Source organism: Primulina eburnea, chromosome 6 (genome assembly GCF_022965805.1).
Source record: "Primulina eburnea isolate SZY01 chromosome 6, ASM2296580v1, whole genome shotgun sequence".
Taxonomy (NCBI): Eukaryota; Viridiplantae; Streptophyta; class Magnoliopsida; order Lamiales; family Gesneriaceae; genus Primulina; species Primulina eburnea.
This window is the reverse complement of record NC_133106.1, coordinates 35,312,334-35,329,014: the sequence shown is the minus strand read 5'-3', so window position 1 is coordinate 35,329,014 and position 16,681 is coordinate 35,312,334. Positions and strand designations below refer to the sequence as shown.

The following is a 16,681-nucleotide window of genomic DNA, read 5'->3' as shown; positions in this document are numbered from 1 at the left end:
ATAATTTTTTATATATATTTTCTTATAAAATGAAATTATATTGCTAAATATATTTTTTAATAAATCAAATATATAAAACTCTGAATAATTAAAGATCGCACTAAAAAGAAGAAAAAAAAAAAGCTCATTCAACCAATTATTGTCGGACATTCAATTTTGAAGGAACAAATATTAATCCGATTCATATTTCTAAATTTTTTAATTTTTTTTATATATTTATCTAAGTTTAACTAATGAAACATTCTATGCAGTCGATGAGTTTGACTTCACGCTCGCGACTAGAGCGAAAGATCCATAGATAATTCATATTTCTAATTTTATAGTTATTATAATCTGATAATCGGATCGAATTACATTGTTTTATCAACTAGTCAAATTAAAATTTTGAATTAATTTGATTCGATGCATCCTTCGAATTAACAATAATATAATGTATTGTACATATGTATTTGTATAATATTTTCTATAATTTATTTGTTTTATATTAAACGGTAATCAAAATATGATTATTAAAAATAACGAGACACTTGTAATTTCGATATATGAAATAAAAAATAAATAGGAAAAAAAAGCTCAAATGTGTAGAAAACAAAAACTCTATCCACTGTATTACAAGTTACGTAGATTAAAATTTTAACATTTTATTGATATATATAATCATTAAAATAAATTATGACATTAAAAATTAATTATTTTAAGTATATTAAATGTAAACAATATAATATAATTATAGATAGTATATATAATAATAATATAGACTAGTTATTCGCACAAGCAATGTGTGTGTATAAGATTTTTATCATTACCGTTTGATTAAAGTGAAATTTGACAAATTATGGAGGGGTTAATTGATATTTGAATGATTGAATAAAAAAATAAAAATAAAAATGTGTATTGAATTTTTTTAAAAAAAAACAAAAAACGTAAGGGTAAAATTAGTATCATATAAGGGTAAAATTAGAAAAAAAAATTGATGGGTTCTCTAGATAGTTATTATCATATTCTCACATTAATAATATAGTGGAGATAGTATAGATTGTGAGAGATCTTAAATGTGGGCAGCTCAAGTCTCCGCACAAAAATTCAGGGTGCAAATGTCAATAAAGTGATATTGCAGGAGCATTAACGCAAATATTCAAAGGTACGGGTACATAGAAATCGAATTCGCCGTCTCCTGTTCGTACAAATCAAATGCTACGGAAGAATGGCACCTTAGGCCAGGAGGTGGATTCGAGTTCCATAAATTGTCGAAGTAAATTCAAATCGAGAAGCTTCGGAATAAGAGAATCCGCATTGTGAGTAATGGAGGAATCACTGCCCTTCAAAAACCTCCACAGTAGGGAGTACCAAGGCCACAAGAAGAAGGTACTCCGTCGAACCTCGAACTCTAACCAAGATTCTTTTTTTTTTTGTTGTATCGACTATATTTACTTCAATTTCATTTCAATATGCTAAATTGAATCGAACTTTTGTTCTTTGCGTTTATGCTATGCGGCGAGAAGGTGCATTCGGTGGCGTGGAATTGCACGGGCACGAAACTAGCTTCAGGCTCTGTTGATCAGACTGCTCGAATATGGCACATTGAACCCCACGGTCATGTAAGATTTTGGTTTTTTTTTATATATATAGTTTGATTTTCACTACAAATTATTGCCTTTCGCCTATATTTAATTTCCTCTCTTTTGAAAGATTGACTTTTCTTGGCTAACTCAAAGTGAATGGAATATGGTTAGGTTGGATAAAGAAAGTTCTCCTTTACGCAGTCATATTAAAAAAATGGACTGAAATTTATATTGCAAACTATTTCATGTGACAGAGTTTTGTGATGGAACCTGCAGGAATTTTATCAATCAGCAGTCCGGCTTGTAGTTTTTTTAAACCTTTCTTGTTTTGTTGCATTGTTCCCTACCCCTACGCCGACCCCGACTGTGAAATTGAGGGTATTTTACCTATTTTTGTTCTGGGAAGATGAGAAGCTGAAGGTAGAAAAAAATTTCTGGTTACTTTTCCAGACTAGGGATCAGCCCTATAAAATTAGCTTTCTTATAGTGTTCATAGTTTGGCAAATCTCAGTCCCCTTCCAAGGGCAATGCAACACAAGGTAAACTAAGTGTTTTTTACAACGAGTTGCTTGTTAATTTGGTTGTGCAGAGCAAGGCTAAAGATAGCGAGCTAAAAGGCCATGCAGATAGTGTCGATCAGTTATGCTGGGATCCAAAACATGCTGATTTGATTGCAACTGCATCAGGCGATAAGACAGTTCGCTTGTGGGATGCTCGTAGTAAGTGACATGAATGTTGCATTGGAATTGTGTTTAAAAACTGTGAATTACCTTGTTAAAAAGCTTCAAATTTAATATCTGAAGATGCACTCCATATATTGTTCCAATGATGCATCATGCACTCTCGTGATTCATTAAAAAAAATTTAATCTAAATGAATGAAAAAATACTAGTGTCTTGGAGTGAAAATGATAGAGGGATGGTTGAGTTAGTTAGGTGACTTCTTCTTTTTACTTGAAGTCTTGAACTCCACCTCTCTTCCCTTCTCTTATTTCTTGTCAAGATTAGAAATACGCAAACATAAGGTATGTATGTTTGTGATGTCATGGTGTTAAAATTGCAATCTAAATGAATAACTACTACAAGATGTTGTGAGGGTTTTAAAAATTGTAATGGTGTTAAAGATTCCATTATGGTTTATTCTTTGTTATTTTCAGGTGCAAAATGCTCACAGCAGGTAGAGCTAAGCGGGGAGAACATAAATATTACCTATAAGCCTGATGGCACTCATATAGCAGTCGGTAACAGGGTAATCATTTATTTTATTCATACCTTAACCTTTACATCCTGCAATCAGTGTTTCAGAACCGGATTGGTCGGTTCGACCGGGAACCGGTTACGTGTCCAGTTCGAAACACCCTAAAACCGTTTTAGCGGTCAAACCCGGTTGAACGTTGAACTGGCTATGAACCGAAAAACTGGTCGATTGAATCGGTTTCGAATTTTTTTATTTTTATTTTTTGAAAATTATTTTTTAAAATCTTAAATTTAATATTTTGTTATAAATATATTCTATACATGATTATTTGGAATTTCTAGTTAAAAATATTATTTTAGTAATAATATAATTTATTTGATTTTTTGTTTTTTGTTTTTTAAACATATATAATATAATTGATATCTTGAATATATGTATATAGTTTCTTAGGTTTTAAACTTTGGTAAATATATTTTTTTGTATATTGATATACATCTTATAAGTATATGTAGATTTTAAACTTGATAACTATATCTTTTTTATTCTTTATATACACATTTAAAATCTTTATAATTTAAAATATATTATTTATGATATTATATTATTATTTTATATAATATAATGATTTTCCGGTCCCACCTGTTGAACCGTTTTTCAAGCTAAACCGGTTCGATCACTGTCCGGATATGTAAACATTGCGTGCAATTACCTTGACCCAATGCTTTTGGCATTATCTGTTCAGTAATGTAGATAATTTATTTCCTCTCACCAAAGTATGTGATGGCTGATGCTCTCCCTTGTTTTTTTTCTGCACTCAAGGATGATGAATTAACAATTTTGGATGTTCGCAAATTCAAGCCAATACATAAACGCAAGTTCAATTATGAGGTAATTTTCATTTCTCGTCAAGTTTTAATCAGATAAATGGTTCAAAAATAGCCGTAACACTTTATTGGTTTTTCTGTTTGTGCTTTAGATATTGTATATCCTTGCTGTAAATAGTAAACCATCTATTTAAAGTCTTCTTTTGTGGAAATAAAGTTCCTCTGGTGATTAACTTTGATCCAGTTTGGTATTATTTATTTGCCTTATCATGATATTGTGTTCTGATTTAAGGTTGGAAGTACAGCCTCATGTCTTAAACGTGTTTTGTTCATGAATTGTTCTTAGAACATGGAAAAATTGTGGGAGTCTTGTCTTATTTTACTCTTATCACAGCTTAGTTTCTCTGCGTTTATCTTTGAATTGTAATGATTTGTACTTTTGTTTTCCTCATGGTTCCAACATTGTTCCTTGTCAGGTGAATGAGATTGCATGGAACATGACAGGAGAGATATTCTTTTTAACTACAGGGAATGGTGAGACTAATCCTTAAAGTTGGGTTAGATATCAATGTGCTTGAAAATTACTTATTTATTTTCTGCTTTTTTTTCATCTTAGGTACTGTAGAAATACTTGCATATCCATCCCTCAAGGCAGTTGACACACTTATGGCTCATACTGCTGGTTGCTATTGTATTGCGATTGACCCACTGGGAAGGTGTATCCTGTCTTCTGTATCACTCTATTTTGTGTTAATAATAACACACTGATATAGATTCAGATTTGTTTATTTCCCCCTTTTCAAAAGTGCTATATTACTCTTTGAAAATCAAGCTGTCCATTTAACCCCCACCCCAAAAAAAAAATACACAATGTATCAAAAAGTAAAAAAAAACAAAGCTGTCTATTAAATTGTTTGATGGAGATGACAATGGAAGTCCCTTTGTCATTCTCAGATATTTTGCTGTTGGAAGTGCTGACTCATTGGTCAGTCTTTGGGATATTAAAGAAATGCTCTGTATCCACACATTCACTAAACTTGAGTAAGTTTCTTTTCTTTGGGGTATGTATTACCTCAGATAATATCTCGTGATTCGCAACTTGTACTTGCACATTCTGTCAGATGGCCTGTCCGGACATTGAGTTTCAACCACACTGGAGAATTTATTGCTTCTGCCAGTGAGGACTTGTTTATCGATATTGTAAGTTTTGCATATATATGTTCCTGAATTCCTGGACCATTGGACACCCATATCGGCTAATTCTTCCCCTCAGACACACATGGAAAAATGTCATGATATGATTTACTTGACATGGCCAACTACAGTTATTAGGAACTCTGTTATTTATCAATGATATTTCTGGTGTTTGCACCAGTCCAATGTTGAAACTGGAAGATCCATCTACCAGATTCCATGCCGGGCTGCCATGAACAGTGTGGAATGGAATCCTAAGTACAACTTACTTGCATATGCTGGAGATGACAAAAACAAGTATCAGGCTGACGAAGGTATCATATCTTGGTCTATTCATGGATACAAGTTGATTTAAAGCGACTTATGTTGTTGATCATTTACTCTGTTTGGTACCCCCCACCCCCCCCCCCCCCCCCCCACAGGCGTTTTCCGGATATTTGGCTTTGAGAATGCATAGCTTCGAGCTAGTTTATATAACTTGTATGTGAAGAGGAAAAGCTCGAAGTCGCGCGACGGAACTTTATGATATACAGTTTATAGATGTTATTTTTCACTTATATGAAACGTGAATGAACTCTCTTTTCTACAAGTATTCTCTCAGTTTCTTTTGACTAGTAGTGAACGTTGTCTCGCGTTTCATGTTATAAATTACATCTAAAATTAATTGCTATTTCATAAAATCGCTAAAGATGACTCTAAAAATGAGAAAAAGTGACATTTTATTACTGCATGTAAAGTCTGGATCATTTACAGAAGATAAAACTGCGCATGGAGGTATCGGAAGAACAGAAGCAGTGTTTCTACGGTTGGGACATATAATCTTTATCTTTTAGCAAAGATATTCATCGTGAGTGCACGAAGGCACGACGGATGCGGTATACTTTTAGCAAAACACCGGTGTAGTCTCGGACTCTATCAGCAGTCTCTCTCCCCAGATTGGCTTCAAGAGTCGGGACTCCGGAACATAAAATCGGACCAATACAGCTTCATTCCTTTTTGTTAACCCCATTCCCTCCATCTTCTTTCTGAATTTTTAACCACTAATTTTTGGCATTTTTTAACTTTGCATTTGCACATTGGGTGATTGCGTCCGCTCGCCATGCAATTAGAAAACGATAAAAATGTAAATTTTGTGGCTCCAAAAACATTTCAGCTGCATTCTCGTTTCGATAAAATTCTCGACTATGGCCAAGTTGGTTGATGACCATCACGATTAAGCACAAAGGATTAATCTGCATGCTGGAAATACCAAACCTGTAAAACAAACAAGACAAACAGTCGCACAATACCGAGTGCACCAAGTAATTGGCCTCCACTTAATCTCCACACTCGAACTCTTCATTCTCTTCCCATTTTGAGGCTCTTTAAACAGGTCAAAACTCTCTCCTTTCATCCTCAGCTCCTGAATACACCGAGTCAGCCCCCGCCCCTCTGTCCTTTCCTTCTGCAACCGCCCTTCCATCTTCCAGTACCTGCAAAGCTGGAACTGAACAAGAAAAACTATCACGGTAGAGCAACACAGAGATAAGACACATGGGATCCACCACTTTCTACAACCCAGTTGACGGTCCGCCGAAGAAGATGTGAACAGAATTGTAAAAAAAAGGCCATGAAAAATGAAGAAGAAACAGCAGAGTTGGAAGATTTCTTGTTTGACCGAATCCATTCTTGATTCTTTCATGGCTAGCCTACGGCTGCGGAGATCTTCTTCTCTCTGCCAGAGCTTCAGAAGCAAGAAATGGCCTGGGCTTCGTGAAATCTCCGCCAACGGGTGGTGCTGATGGATCAGCTTTTGCTGATGCTCCTCGTCGACTGGGATTTCAACGAAGTGGGCATGTTTCGTTTCTTCCATTTATTAAAGTAATGAACAGATGCCGAGAAAAAAATAAATATTTGTAGTAAGTTGAAATCGCAACACAAATGATGAAATGAAGTAGGAAACAAGAACTTGAAATCTGTGAGAGAGATTAGCAGAGATCTAGATGTTGGTCGAATGATTTGGTGGGGGAGGCAGGGGGTTGTTTCGGATATTTATGGTTGTTTAGGATCCCGTCAAACTCGCAACGGTCATATTTCGCGAGTGCTTGAACCATCAACGGTCATTATTATTTCCCAAGTCAGCCGTCGCTTAGCATTCGTGTATGTACATATCACACGAGTTTAAGCAATAACATGCAATATCTAAGGGGATTTTTTTTATCCTAAATCTCGATTTCTGGTTGAGGAAGATAACTTAACTTTATATAGGGAAATCTAAAGTTTGATGATTAGATTATGTTAATAGATAAAATTTATTGGGTTAAAAAATCTCTGGTGCCGTGTAAATGTGTTTATGGTAAAAATTTATGTGAGACGGTCTTACGGGTCGTATTTTGTGAAACAGATCTCTTATTTGGGTCATCCATGAAAAATTATTGTTTTTTTATTTTAAGAGTATTATTTTTTATTGTGAATATCGGTAGAGTTGAGAGACCTACTCTAAAAAATAATAATTATACTAGAGGTTTAATTGTAATTAATAGTACATATATTCACACTTTTGATCGTGAATATTACTATTTCTTGTGATAACAGTTGTGCTCATGTATCTGATTTAGTAAAATAAAGAAAGTTAAAAATAATTTTAGTTGCTTAATAATTTGGTTGTAATTATCCGAAGCAATCGAATAAACAATTTCGAATTAGATAATCGATTCTGATTAATCTTCCGCGACCAGAAAAAACGGAATTAAAATAAATAAAGTAAATTAATTTGTCGAAGTTTACGTTGATTGAACGAATAGAAGTGAGGACGAAGAAATCAACGTAAATACAATGCCGATCCTAATCAGTAACCATCCTTGTTAAATTAGCTAACCTACCTAAATTATTATGTTCTCGAACATAACATAGGGTTGGACACGGGTCGGGTTTTGTCGAGTTCAAGTAGTTATAATCGGGTACTAATATATCGAGTGGAAAAAAAACCGACTATGATGAGAATAACATCATCGAATACTCGAACAATGTCGGGTCTCCAATATATTTAAAAAAAAATTGTAAATAAAGATGTCTTCAAAAAATTTAACCTAGTAGTTACAATTGTTTAAATAATTAGTGGGAAAGTAATTTGATATAGTAGGAGGGCATGAGAAAATTAAGTTGTTGGTCGAACTTGAGAAATGATTTCATTGTTTTATATATATATATATATATATATATATATATAAGTTTAACATACCGTAGTCATGATAATACAATGAATTTTATAATTATTTATCTGAAATGAACCGATTTGAATTTAATTTACTGTAAAATTTATCGTATAAACTAACATGTTTTAATTAGTTAAAGGAATATTTTAGCAAAATCCCAAACGTATCTTGTTTGAATGCCATTCTTGCTATATTTTGGTTCTATTCCGATGCCATGCTTCAGAAGATTTATTACATCATTGGTGTCGACAAACAGATATTAGTAACTTGTGCATCAAAATCATCAACGCCAAAAAATACTTACAAATAAAACAATACACAGACAACATATATTGGTTCTCACGTCGTACAAAAAAAAATTCTGATGAATATAGTAAATCTTATGCGGTGCAACAAGATAAAAACTTGTGCTTAAATTATTTGTATTATTCAAAGTCATCAATCGGATTATTAGTTCAGATATTGAGCACATCCCACAAGCACAACCGGAAGAAAATCAAGGAATAGAATTGACAAAAGGTTCAAGTTAATCTTATTTTTGTTCAACAAGATGAAATGGTTTGAGCTTACCTGTGTGTGTGTGGTTGCATCAAGCAGAAAAGCTTCCAGAAAGATTCTCAGGTGTCCAGCCCTGATTACTGAGAGTAAAAGACTTGATAACTGGTATGTGTTCCACCATCTGCCGGTCCTCGCTGTTATGCCTCAGTGTAGCAATGAGTTCCTCAGCCATGTCGCGCAGAACTAGCTCTTCAATCTTGGAAAGTTTGTCGATGCCCAACGGAAGCATCTTCAGATTGGGACACTGATGAAGATTCATCTTCTGAAGTTCCGGCATTGCGCCTTGTTCTATAACAAGAGTATTCAACAGTGACAACTTTTCGATTACTAAAATCTTTAGCTTCTTGAAAGTTGATGCTTCGAACACCAGTACTGCACCTTCGAAACTGTCAATTAGCTCAATCTCCTTTAAGTTTGGGAGATCCTTAAGAGCCTTCAGTGGGCAGGCCTTTGATTTTGACCATTTCAGGCCAATCCTTTGCAGATTATCAAGCTTGGAGATCCACCGTGGAGATTCTTTCAGGCGGCCCTTCAAGTATAGCCGCTGAATGTTGGAACTGGGATTTTGGATCTCTCCCACTTCAAGAAACTCTTCCTTGGTCTTTGAACATAGATCAAGAGTGGTAAGATTTTTCAACCTTTCCAGAGATGCACACAAGGATTTTCCGTGTTCTCTCTTGATGCCAACAAGTCCTAGCTTCCTCAACTGCGTTAGCTTTTCCAGCTCCCTTATGATTCCATCCTTTTCGCCAACCTCTACAAGAGACAACTTCTGTAGATTTTTTAAGTTTCCAATTCCCTTAAATATCTTAAAACCTTGCACAGAGTCAAAAGCCACATAATTATCCACATTGTATTTGTAGACAAAGAGGTGGCGGAGATTGCAAAGTCTGGAGATCGCTACAGGAAGCTGTGTCACACTGGTTTCCCTGAGGTCCAAAGTTTTAAGGTAAAATAGCTTCTGAATGGAACTGGGGATTGTCATGATGTTGGTACCCCTCAGACTAAGATACCTGAGAAGGATGAGACGGGTGATTTGTTCGGGAAATTTAGTAAGAGGGGCACCTTGCAAGTCTAAGACTCGTAGCAACTCGAAATCTCGAAAATTGTTACCAAGTTGATCGGCAGGAAATTTATCACATCTGAAGAAAAAAAATGAGAAGGGGATGTTAGAAACCGTTTAATTATCATGTCGTCCCCAACAATAAAAGGAGAATTTTAATATACCTGAACAAGAAAACGGAACGAATAACAGCAAATGTGCTGCTAATTTGTTGCGAAGGAGAGCAGTCACCGTGGACGGATAAGCGTCTGATGATGATGCGGGCTGCAGTTGTATTTTCTCGTCGGAAAATCGAAGCAAAAATCTCTTCTTTGCACTTTTGAACAATAAATGTTAGCAGGAGGCTTAGCACACGACAGCTTCTAGGCCGGCCATCAAAATCCCAGTTTGAAACATGAACCAAGTTCCTGTGAATCAGTTCAGCGAGGTAATCCTCGGCTACCTCCTCTGCAGTTTTGCTCTCTGTTGCTGTCGCGAATCGTTCAGCCACCCAAAGGCGTATCAGCCTGCCACGTTCAACAGAATAATCCTCAGGGAAAAGGCCAAAGTACAAGAAACAACTCTTAAGATTGCTAGAGAGATCCAGGTATCCAGGAAGAAGGGTATTCCTGATAGCGGCCAGATCGCTCCCGATTTCACGCCCAAGACCCTTGTGAAACTTTTCCCATTCGATCGGAAGTTGTTCTTTCTGGGCAAGTGCACCGGCAACTGCCAGAATGGCAAAGGGCAGTCCTTCGCATCGTGTTACGATTTGTGAAGAACATGTTTTTAATTCAGAAGGGCATTCCCCATTGTTGTCTTTGAAAGCTGTCTTGCAGAAGAGGCTCCAAGCATCTAACCATTCCAAGCCTTTTAATTCATACACAAATTGAGATGAGGATGCACATGATGAGGCAATATTTGAGTCCCACGTCGAGACAATTATTCGGCTGCCCAAAAGTCCCTTAGGCAGTGCATCTTTTATCCAATCCCAATGTTCCTTTTTCCAGATATCATCTAGAACAACTATATATCTCTTTCTTTCCAAATATTTTCTTATCTGGGTCGAGGCCTCTGAAATGTCGAGTGTGTGATATGATTCCTTCCTCCAATCGCAAAATTGCTTCAGCATGTTGATATAGAGCGCCTTCAAATCAAACTGATCCTTAGACACGTGAACCCAAGCATGGCAATCAAATCGTCCTCTAATCCTTGTATTCCAAAACATGTTCTTTAGGAACGTAGTCTTCCCCGACCCCGGAGGACCAACCACGGCTAGTGTGACCAGGCTCTCTCCTCCATCCGTCAATAGACTCATAAATGTTTCCTTCAAGTTTGTGTAACCGACCATCTCATCGTCAAGAAGAAGAGGACTCACCCGGTGTCCAGTCCGTGATCCAGAACCCGATGCCGAATTCGAACTGGAGCTGTCATCTGGCAAAACTTCAGCCTGTAACTTTATAACCTCCAACTTCCTCTTGATATTTGCCATCTTTTCAGAAATCTTTCTAAGGGGAAACCAATGCCGAATGTTGTGGCCGAATTTTCGAGCCTGTTGTGTGAACTTGTGGCTGTGAAATACATCCGTGGAGTGGATGACAATCTCATCAAGAACATCCTCGATCTCAAAAGCAATTTCCCGAATTTGCTTCACCTTAACTTCAAGCATTCCATCGGTCCCCCTATGGTCGCCGTTGGCTTCTACGTAGGCCTTCATTTTTTCCAACCAATTTCCCATACTCTCGATTTCCTTCCCCATATCTTCATCAACATTGAGTATTTCAAGAATCTTTGGGACTGCCAACTCAATCAAAATCGATGCTGCTGCGCTAATAGCAAGTTCAGCCATATATGATTCTAGCTGATTGCTGGTTGTGAATGAGACTACTTCTGATGCTCTTTTATGTGTATATATATATATACACACACACACGCGCGCTATAAGAACTGGTTGAGTAAATTCTTGACAAAGGCTTGTGATGACCAATTCATCATCGAAGGAAACTATAAAAGTCCACTTCAATTGGGAAGATGAAAGGAAAGCAAACCACAAATGACAGTTGTGAATTTTGACGTTAACTTAAGTACGTTGAAAACACAGACAGATTCATTCACTTGTTGGTACACATTAACCACGAATTCAACTTATGTGAAGACAAACAACAACTTTCAAACCAGAATCTTGAGAATATTTTTTTTACTGGAAAACTTCTTCAATTTCTATCAAACTTATGAAAAACATCATGTAATATCTCAAAATTATTATTTTTCATGACATATATGAGGTAGATCGATCTATTTCATGATTATAAATTCGTGAGACGGTCAAGATACCAACCATACTGAAACGCTTATTGATGCAAAGCGTGTATAAGCGAAGCCAAGAAAGATTCTTATTACCAAGTATACTTTCATATAAAAATAAAGAAAGCGAAATCTAACAACTTGTTCGTACTAGATTAATAATGTGTCAGAAACAAGTCTGATGATTGAGCAAGTGGTGGAATTATCTTATAAATGTAGTTCTTGTCACCATATTTATATCCTATTAACTTAATGTACGTTGTGTCCGGATTTTTTTTTATTGTTTTTCCCTAGAAAATATAAACATCGCATAAATTATGTACAACATGGTTTTTTTTTTACTCCTAATTAGAATATAAATTAAAACAATAAAAATAACTGATAATGTTTTTATTTTAGCTATTAAAAAATGGCATTGTATATTTTTATTTATAGAAATTATTAAAGTAACTGATCGGACAATTCATTCCCACTTAGCTTAATCCTTGATTTTTTTATCATATAACGTAAGGCAAAAATTTGTGTGAGACGGTCTCACGGGTCATATTTTGTGAGACGGATCTTTATTTGGATAATCCATGAAAAAATATTACTTTTTATGCTAAGAGTATTACTTTTTATCGTGAATATGTGTAGGGTTGACCCGTCTCACAGATTGGGATCCGTGAGACGGTCTCACATGAGACCTACTCATAACGTAATTGTTATTATCATTATTTATTTATTTATTTGTTTATTTTTGTAAGAATATTAAATCATATAACGTTAAAAAACTTATTTAATAATAAAAAATAAATTCATGTAATCAATTATATAGCTTAATTCTATTTTTTTATAACTAAACTTTCAATTTTATTTGAATAAATTTAAATATTTATTAAATATTGATTAATTTTGTATAATTATTATTTAATCTTTTTAAATTAATTTATCCTCCAATATTAATTTCGTAAATATTCTTTTTAATTTTAAATTTTTAAAATTATTGCTACATTTACGCTTATGATGTCATTTTGAATTTTCATGAAATCACTTACATTTTAGAAATATATTATTATTTATTATATTCATATAATTATTATTTAACCCTTTGTTTTCTGATCTAAACAAACATAAACAAAAATATCAAGAGTTAATTCTCGTACATGAAATAAACTAATTAATTGCACTCTTAATTTAAATAATTAGGATTTAACTTGTAGACAAATGGACCTAAATAAATTATGATTTTACACAATAAGGCACCCACTAATGAATGCATTTTGGATTTATATTTATATATAATATATAATCACTCTTATGTTATAACTAATATTTCATTTTTACATTTATATCCCTATATTTTTTTTTTGTTTTACATGCAATAGTGTAGAATAAAAAAGGCAAAATTGTTAATTCACAATTGAAATTTTTTACCTTTTTATTCACACTTTTAGATAATAATAAATAAATAAAGTAATAATAATAATAATAATAATTGAAATTTTTTACCCTTTTATTCACACTTTTATTTAGATAATAAATATCTATATAATTGGTAAAAGGGAATGAATGGTGAACAATAGATCAAAATTTGTGAGTCCACTTGACTTGGGAAATTGAAAGGAAAAACACAAATGAGCTAGCTGTATTCTAGAGACGTGAATTTTGACGTAAGATTATGTCACACCAAGTACGTCATAAATATAGATTTTTCAAGACATGATAATATGTCATCGTTAGCTATTTTTTTATGCGTATTAGATATATCTTCGTTCTGATATAGTAACATGTAAATCACATTAGTCATGTAAGTTTCACTGGACAAACCTTAGGGCACGACTAACTCGCCCTTAAAAATTGTTGATCGAGTGAATCAAACTCTTAACTATTTATTAATTGCTACTTATTCCACCAACTCGAGATGAAACCTATCATATTTTATTGATCGTCGTTATTTATTTTACCAACTCGAGATGAGACCCTCATGTTTTTATTCAGTTGTTGGATTTAAAAACACAAAACTCAGAAGCCAACTCTCCCACGTTAGGCGACAACTTCAACCAAAAAAAAAAAAAAAAACAAATAAACAAACAGACAAAGCAAATTTCTAGCAAGTTGCGTTCCAAACAAAATCAAGAAAGCCAGATCTATTGACTGATAATATAATATGTCACAAACATGTGGTGGAATTATCTAATGTATTTCATTGGGATGGAAACAAGAAAGATCCATTCTTTGGTGTAAATTTGATTTGCAAAAAGATTAGATAATGAGATTAATTAATAACCGATTTTCAAAACATATGTTTTACTGATTCAATGCATTTTTTCCAATTGAGTTTTATGTTTTTTTAATTATATTTAAATCTAACATATTAGATATTACCTTTCATTTTTAGAAAATATATCTGTGAAGACAAAAAACTACTTTCAGGGAAAAAAAACATATTTTAGCCTTGAACTTAAACATTGATTAATAAGAAATATTATCTGGGCGATGTAGAATCTTAGCCAAGAAAGAATCTTACAAGTTCCATATAAAAATCAAGAAAGAAACCTATTGACAAGTGGGAACATAGTTTTTTTTTCCTAGTGGGTACGTAGTTGATACTAAAATAATTATTACTTGGTTGGAATTTGAAGATTGAGCAATGGGCGGAATTAACTTATAAATCTAATTGAAATGGACCGAAGAAAAAATGTGTTTTCGATTTCTATTTGTATTCCATATTCTTCTTACATTCATCGTGATCAAAATCCGAGAACACACTGACATTCACCAATAAAATTACTTTGCATTGCTGGCCGCATATACCAAAGTGAATAACTGTAATATCTACTTCCACCATTGAATTTGATCCGGGGTGGTGGATACCCATACATATAGTACCAAATTGATCTCGAATCACTGCACCCAAACTATATATAATTACCGAGGAGATCGCTCCTGAAATCTAAGCATCAACATCAAGTCACAACTGTCCCTTGGGAGAGGGCTTCCCAAGTCTGAAAATCTGAAACATCAAGATTGTTTGTCTTGAATATCTTGTATCTACAAGCTTCTTGGTAGATTCAAGACTACTGATCATATATGTTAGTAAATATGCGACCATGGTGGCTCACTGCTAGATGCACTGACTACGCTTTGTATCAACCTTCACCTTTGTACTGATTTTATGGTACGTTGATGGATGCAGCTACTTCTGACTTAATTAATGTATAAACTTTATTTTGCCTTAAAAAACTTTAAATCTTTGTGTCCCACGGTGTGTTTAGAGCACATATTTGTTCAGATGTTGGACTTAATTATCACAAATATATAATATCCAAATAAAATTACAATTTTAATCATATAACTTGTCGTGCTTTTTATTTTAGTCGTGTAACTTATCACAGTTTGATTTTTTACTACTAACTTATTTTTTATCGTTGTTCACCTGAAACCAAATAAATCCACTGAAAAGTGCTTATTTGCACCGAAGCTATCATTAGTGCGACTCTTATGGCGAGAATAAAGCCAATGATGTACGTTAACCTTCATATAAATAAAAATAAAGTGAAAAATAAAATAGAAGTCTTTCAATATTTCATAATAAAAGTAAAAAACTTGTCATTTTTCATTATTTGTAATTAGATGAATAATAATAGCAACATCTTAAAAAAAAACCAAGCCTTAATCATTTCACCGAATATTAAATCAACTAGCACAAAAAATTCAGAACTTATAACTCTAGGACTAAATTGTAATTTATGCTGTTTTTCATTTACAAAAACCGAACCTAGAAATATTTTTTCTGAAAAAATTAAACTCAAAACCAATCGAAACTCTATACCGTGCTGCAAAAAATATACAAGACCAGAGTATGGATGTCCTCATATGTTGTTTTTTATGCGGCTCCGGCATTGAAAGTAATCGGCATCTCTTCGTTGACTGCCCTTATGCAAGGACTTATTGGAGCCTCACTAATTTGATACACTTTGTGGATAAATGCCAAATGAATCGAAGTCTAGAAGTGTCAATTCGGATGAGTTCGGGTAAATATGAGTATTACAAAAACTTTCTCGACCCAAACCCCGGACCAACCCGGAAACCATTAACTCGAACCCGAATCGAAACCAACCGGACCAACACATTTTTTTAAAAAAAATTATTTTTAAGATATATGATTTTTTTATTATGCAGCATTAGTATTTTATTATTTTTAAAAATAATTAAATAAAAACTCAAAACGCATAATAGATATTTTAGTTTAAACACACAATAACAAAACATCACCTAAATATACATTAATTATGTATCATGGATATAAATATTTAAAATTATGAGAAACAATTGTCTAAACTATTAATTACTTCATAAATGAAACAACTGATTAAAAAATTCATAACTTTACAGAATAATTATCACATGATAAAAAATTTATGAGATCAATAACAATAAATCATAATTTTTTTCAAAATAACTTTCGGTAAATTTTTTAAAAAAATCAATATTTTACAAAATAAATATTTGATAAGCGTCTTCATTTATAATAAATTCATAAATTTGAAAGTTTACTTCTAAAACATTTAAAGCATGCTTACCACAAAAAACAAACAATTGTTTAAAAAATCAAATTTTACAAAATAAATATTATATGATAAAAATTTATGATATCGATGCATCTACAATAAAAAAATTCAAACATATAATATATAAAAATGTAGTCATTAGAGTCAACTCCGGTGACCCAGAACTGAATATTTTATCGGGAAAGCTTTCGAGACGAACCCAATTGACCCGAACATGAAAACGCCCAAACCTAACCTGATTTTTTTCGTGTCG

The 16,681-nt window shown here is 33.6% G+C and overlaps 3 protein-coding genes across 3 annotated transcripts; 1 reads left to right on the top strand and 2 right to left on the bottom strand.

The window, feature by feature from the left end:
* The first annotated feature begins 1,132 nt into the window (after nucleotides 1-1,132).
* Nucleotides 1,133-5,441, top strand: LOC140834708 (THO complex subunit 3). Its single transcript, XM_073199781.1, has 11 exons — nucleotides 1,133-1,365; nucleotides 1,503-1,598; nucleotides 2,152-2,281; nucleotides 2,719-2,810; nucleotides 3,579-3,647; nucleotides 4,060-4,117; nucleotides 4,200-4,299; nucleotides 4,538-4,624; nucleotides 4,705-4,783; nucleotides 4,959-5,091; nucleotides 5,200-5,441. The coding sequence occupies exons 1-11, from the start codon at nucleotides 1,303-1,305 to the stop codon at nucleotides 5,232-5,234; spliced, it is 942 nt and encodes a 313-aa protein (XP_073055882.1). The 5' UTR covers nucleotides 1,133-1,302; the 3' UTR covers nucleotides 5,235-5,441.
* Nucleotides 5,442-5,914: 473 nt separating this feature from the next.
* LOC140834711 (uncharacterized) lies at nucleotides 5,915-6,897 on the bottom strand. Its single transcript, XM_073199783.1, has one exon. The coding sequence runs from the start codon at nucleotides 6,627-6,629 to the stop codon at nucleotides 5,991-5,993; it is 639 nt and encodes a 212-aa protein (XP_073055884.1). The 5' UTR covers nucleotides 6,630-6,897; the 3' UTR covers nucleotides 5,915-5,990.
* Nucleotides 6,898-8,369: 1,472 nt separating this feature from the next.
* Nucleotides 8,370-11,617, bottom strand: LOC140834707 (disease resistance protein RPM1-like). The gene is made up of 2 exons (XM_073199780.1): nucleotides 9,757-11,617; nucleotides 8,370-9,671 (listed from the first exon to the last, which is right to left on the bottom strand). Exons 1-2 carry the CDS (start codon nucleotides 11,418-11,420, stop codon nucleotides 8,561-8,563), a joined length of 2,775 nt encoding a protein of 924 aa, XP_073055881.1. The 5' UTR covers nucleotides 11,421-11,617; the 3' UTR covers nucleotides 8,370-8,560.
* Nucleotides 11,618-16,681: the final 5,064 nt, after the last annotated feature.

Coding starts and splice junctions, on each gene's coding strand:
- LOC140834708 (XM_073199781.1), top strand. CDS start 1,303: ATGGAGGAATCACTGCCCTTCAAAAACCTCCACAGTAGGGAGTACCAA. Junction 1,599..2,151: donor ACATTGAACCCCACGGTCAT/GTAAGATTTTGG, acceptor TTGGTTGTGCAG/AGCAAGGCTAAAGATAGCGA. Junction 4,118..4,199: donor CTTTTTAACTACAGGGAATG/GTGAGACTAATC, acceptor TTTTCATCTTAG/GTACTGTAGAAATACTTGCA.
- LOC140834711 (XM_073199783.1), bottom strand. CDS start 6,629: ATGGAAGAAACGAAACATGCCCACTTCGTTGAAATCCCAGTCGACGAG.
- LOC140834707 (XM_073199780.1), bottom strand. CDS start 11,420: ATGGCTGAACTTGCTATTAGCGCAGCAGCATCGATTTTGATTGAGTTG. Junction 9,672..9,756: donor CGTTCCGTTTTCTTGTTCAG/GTATATTAAAAT, acceptor TTTTTTCTTCAG/ATGTGATAAATTTCCTGCCG.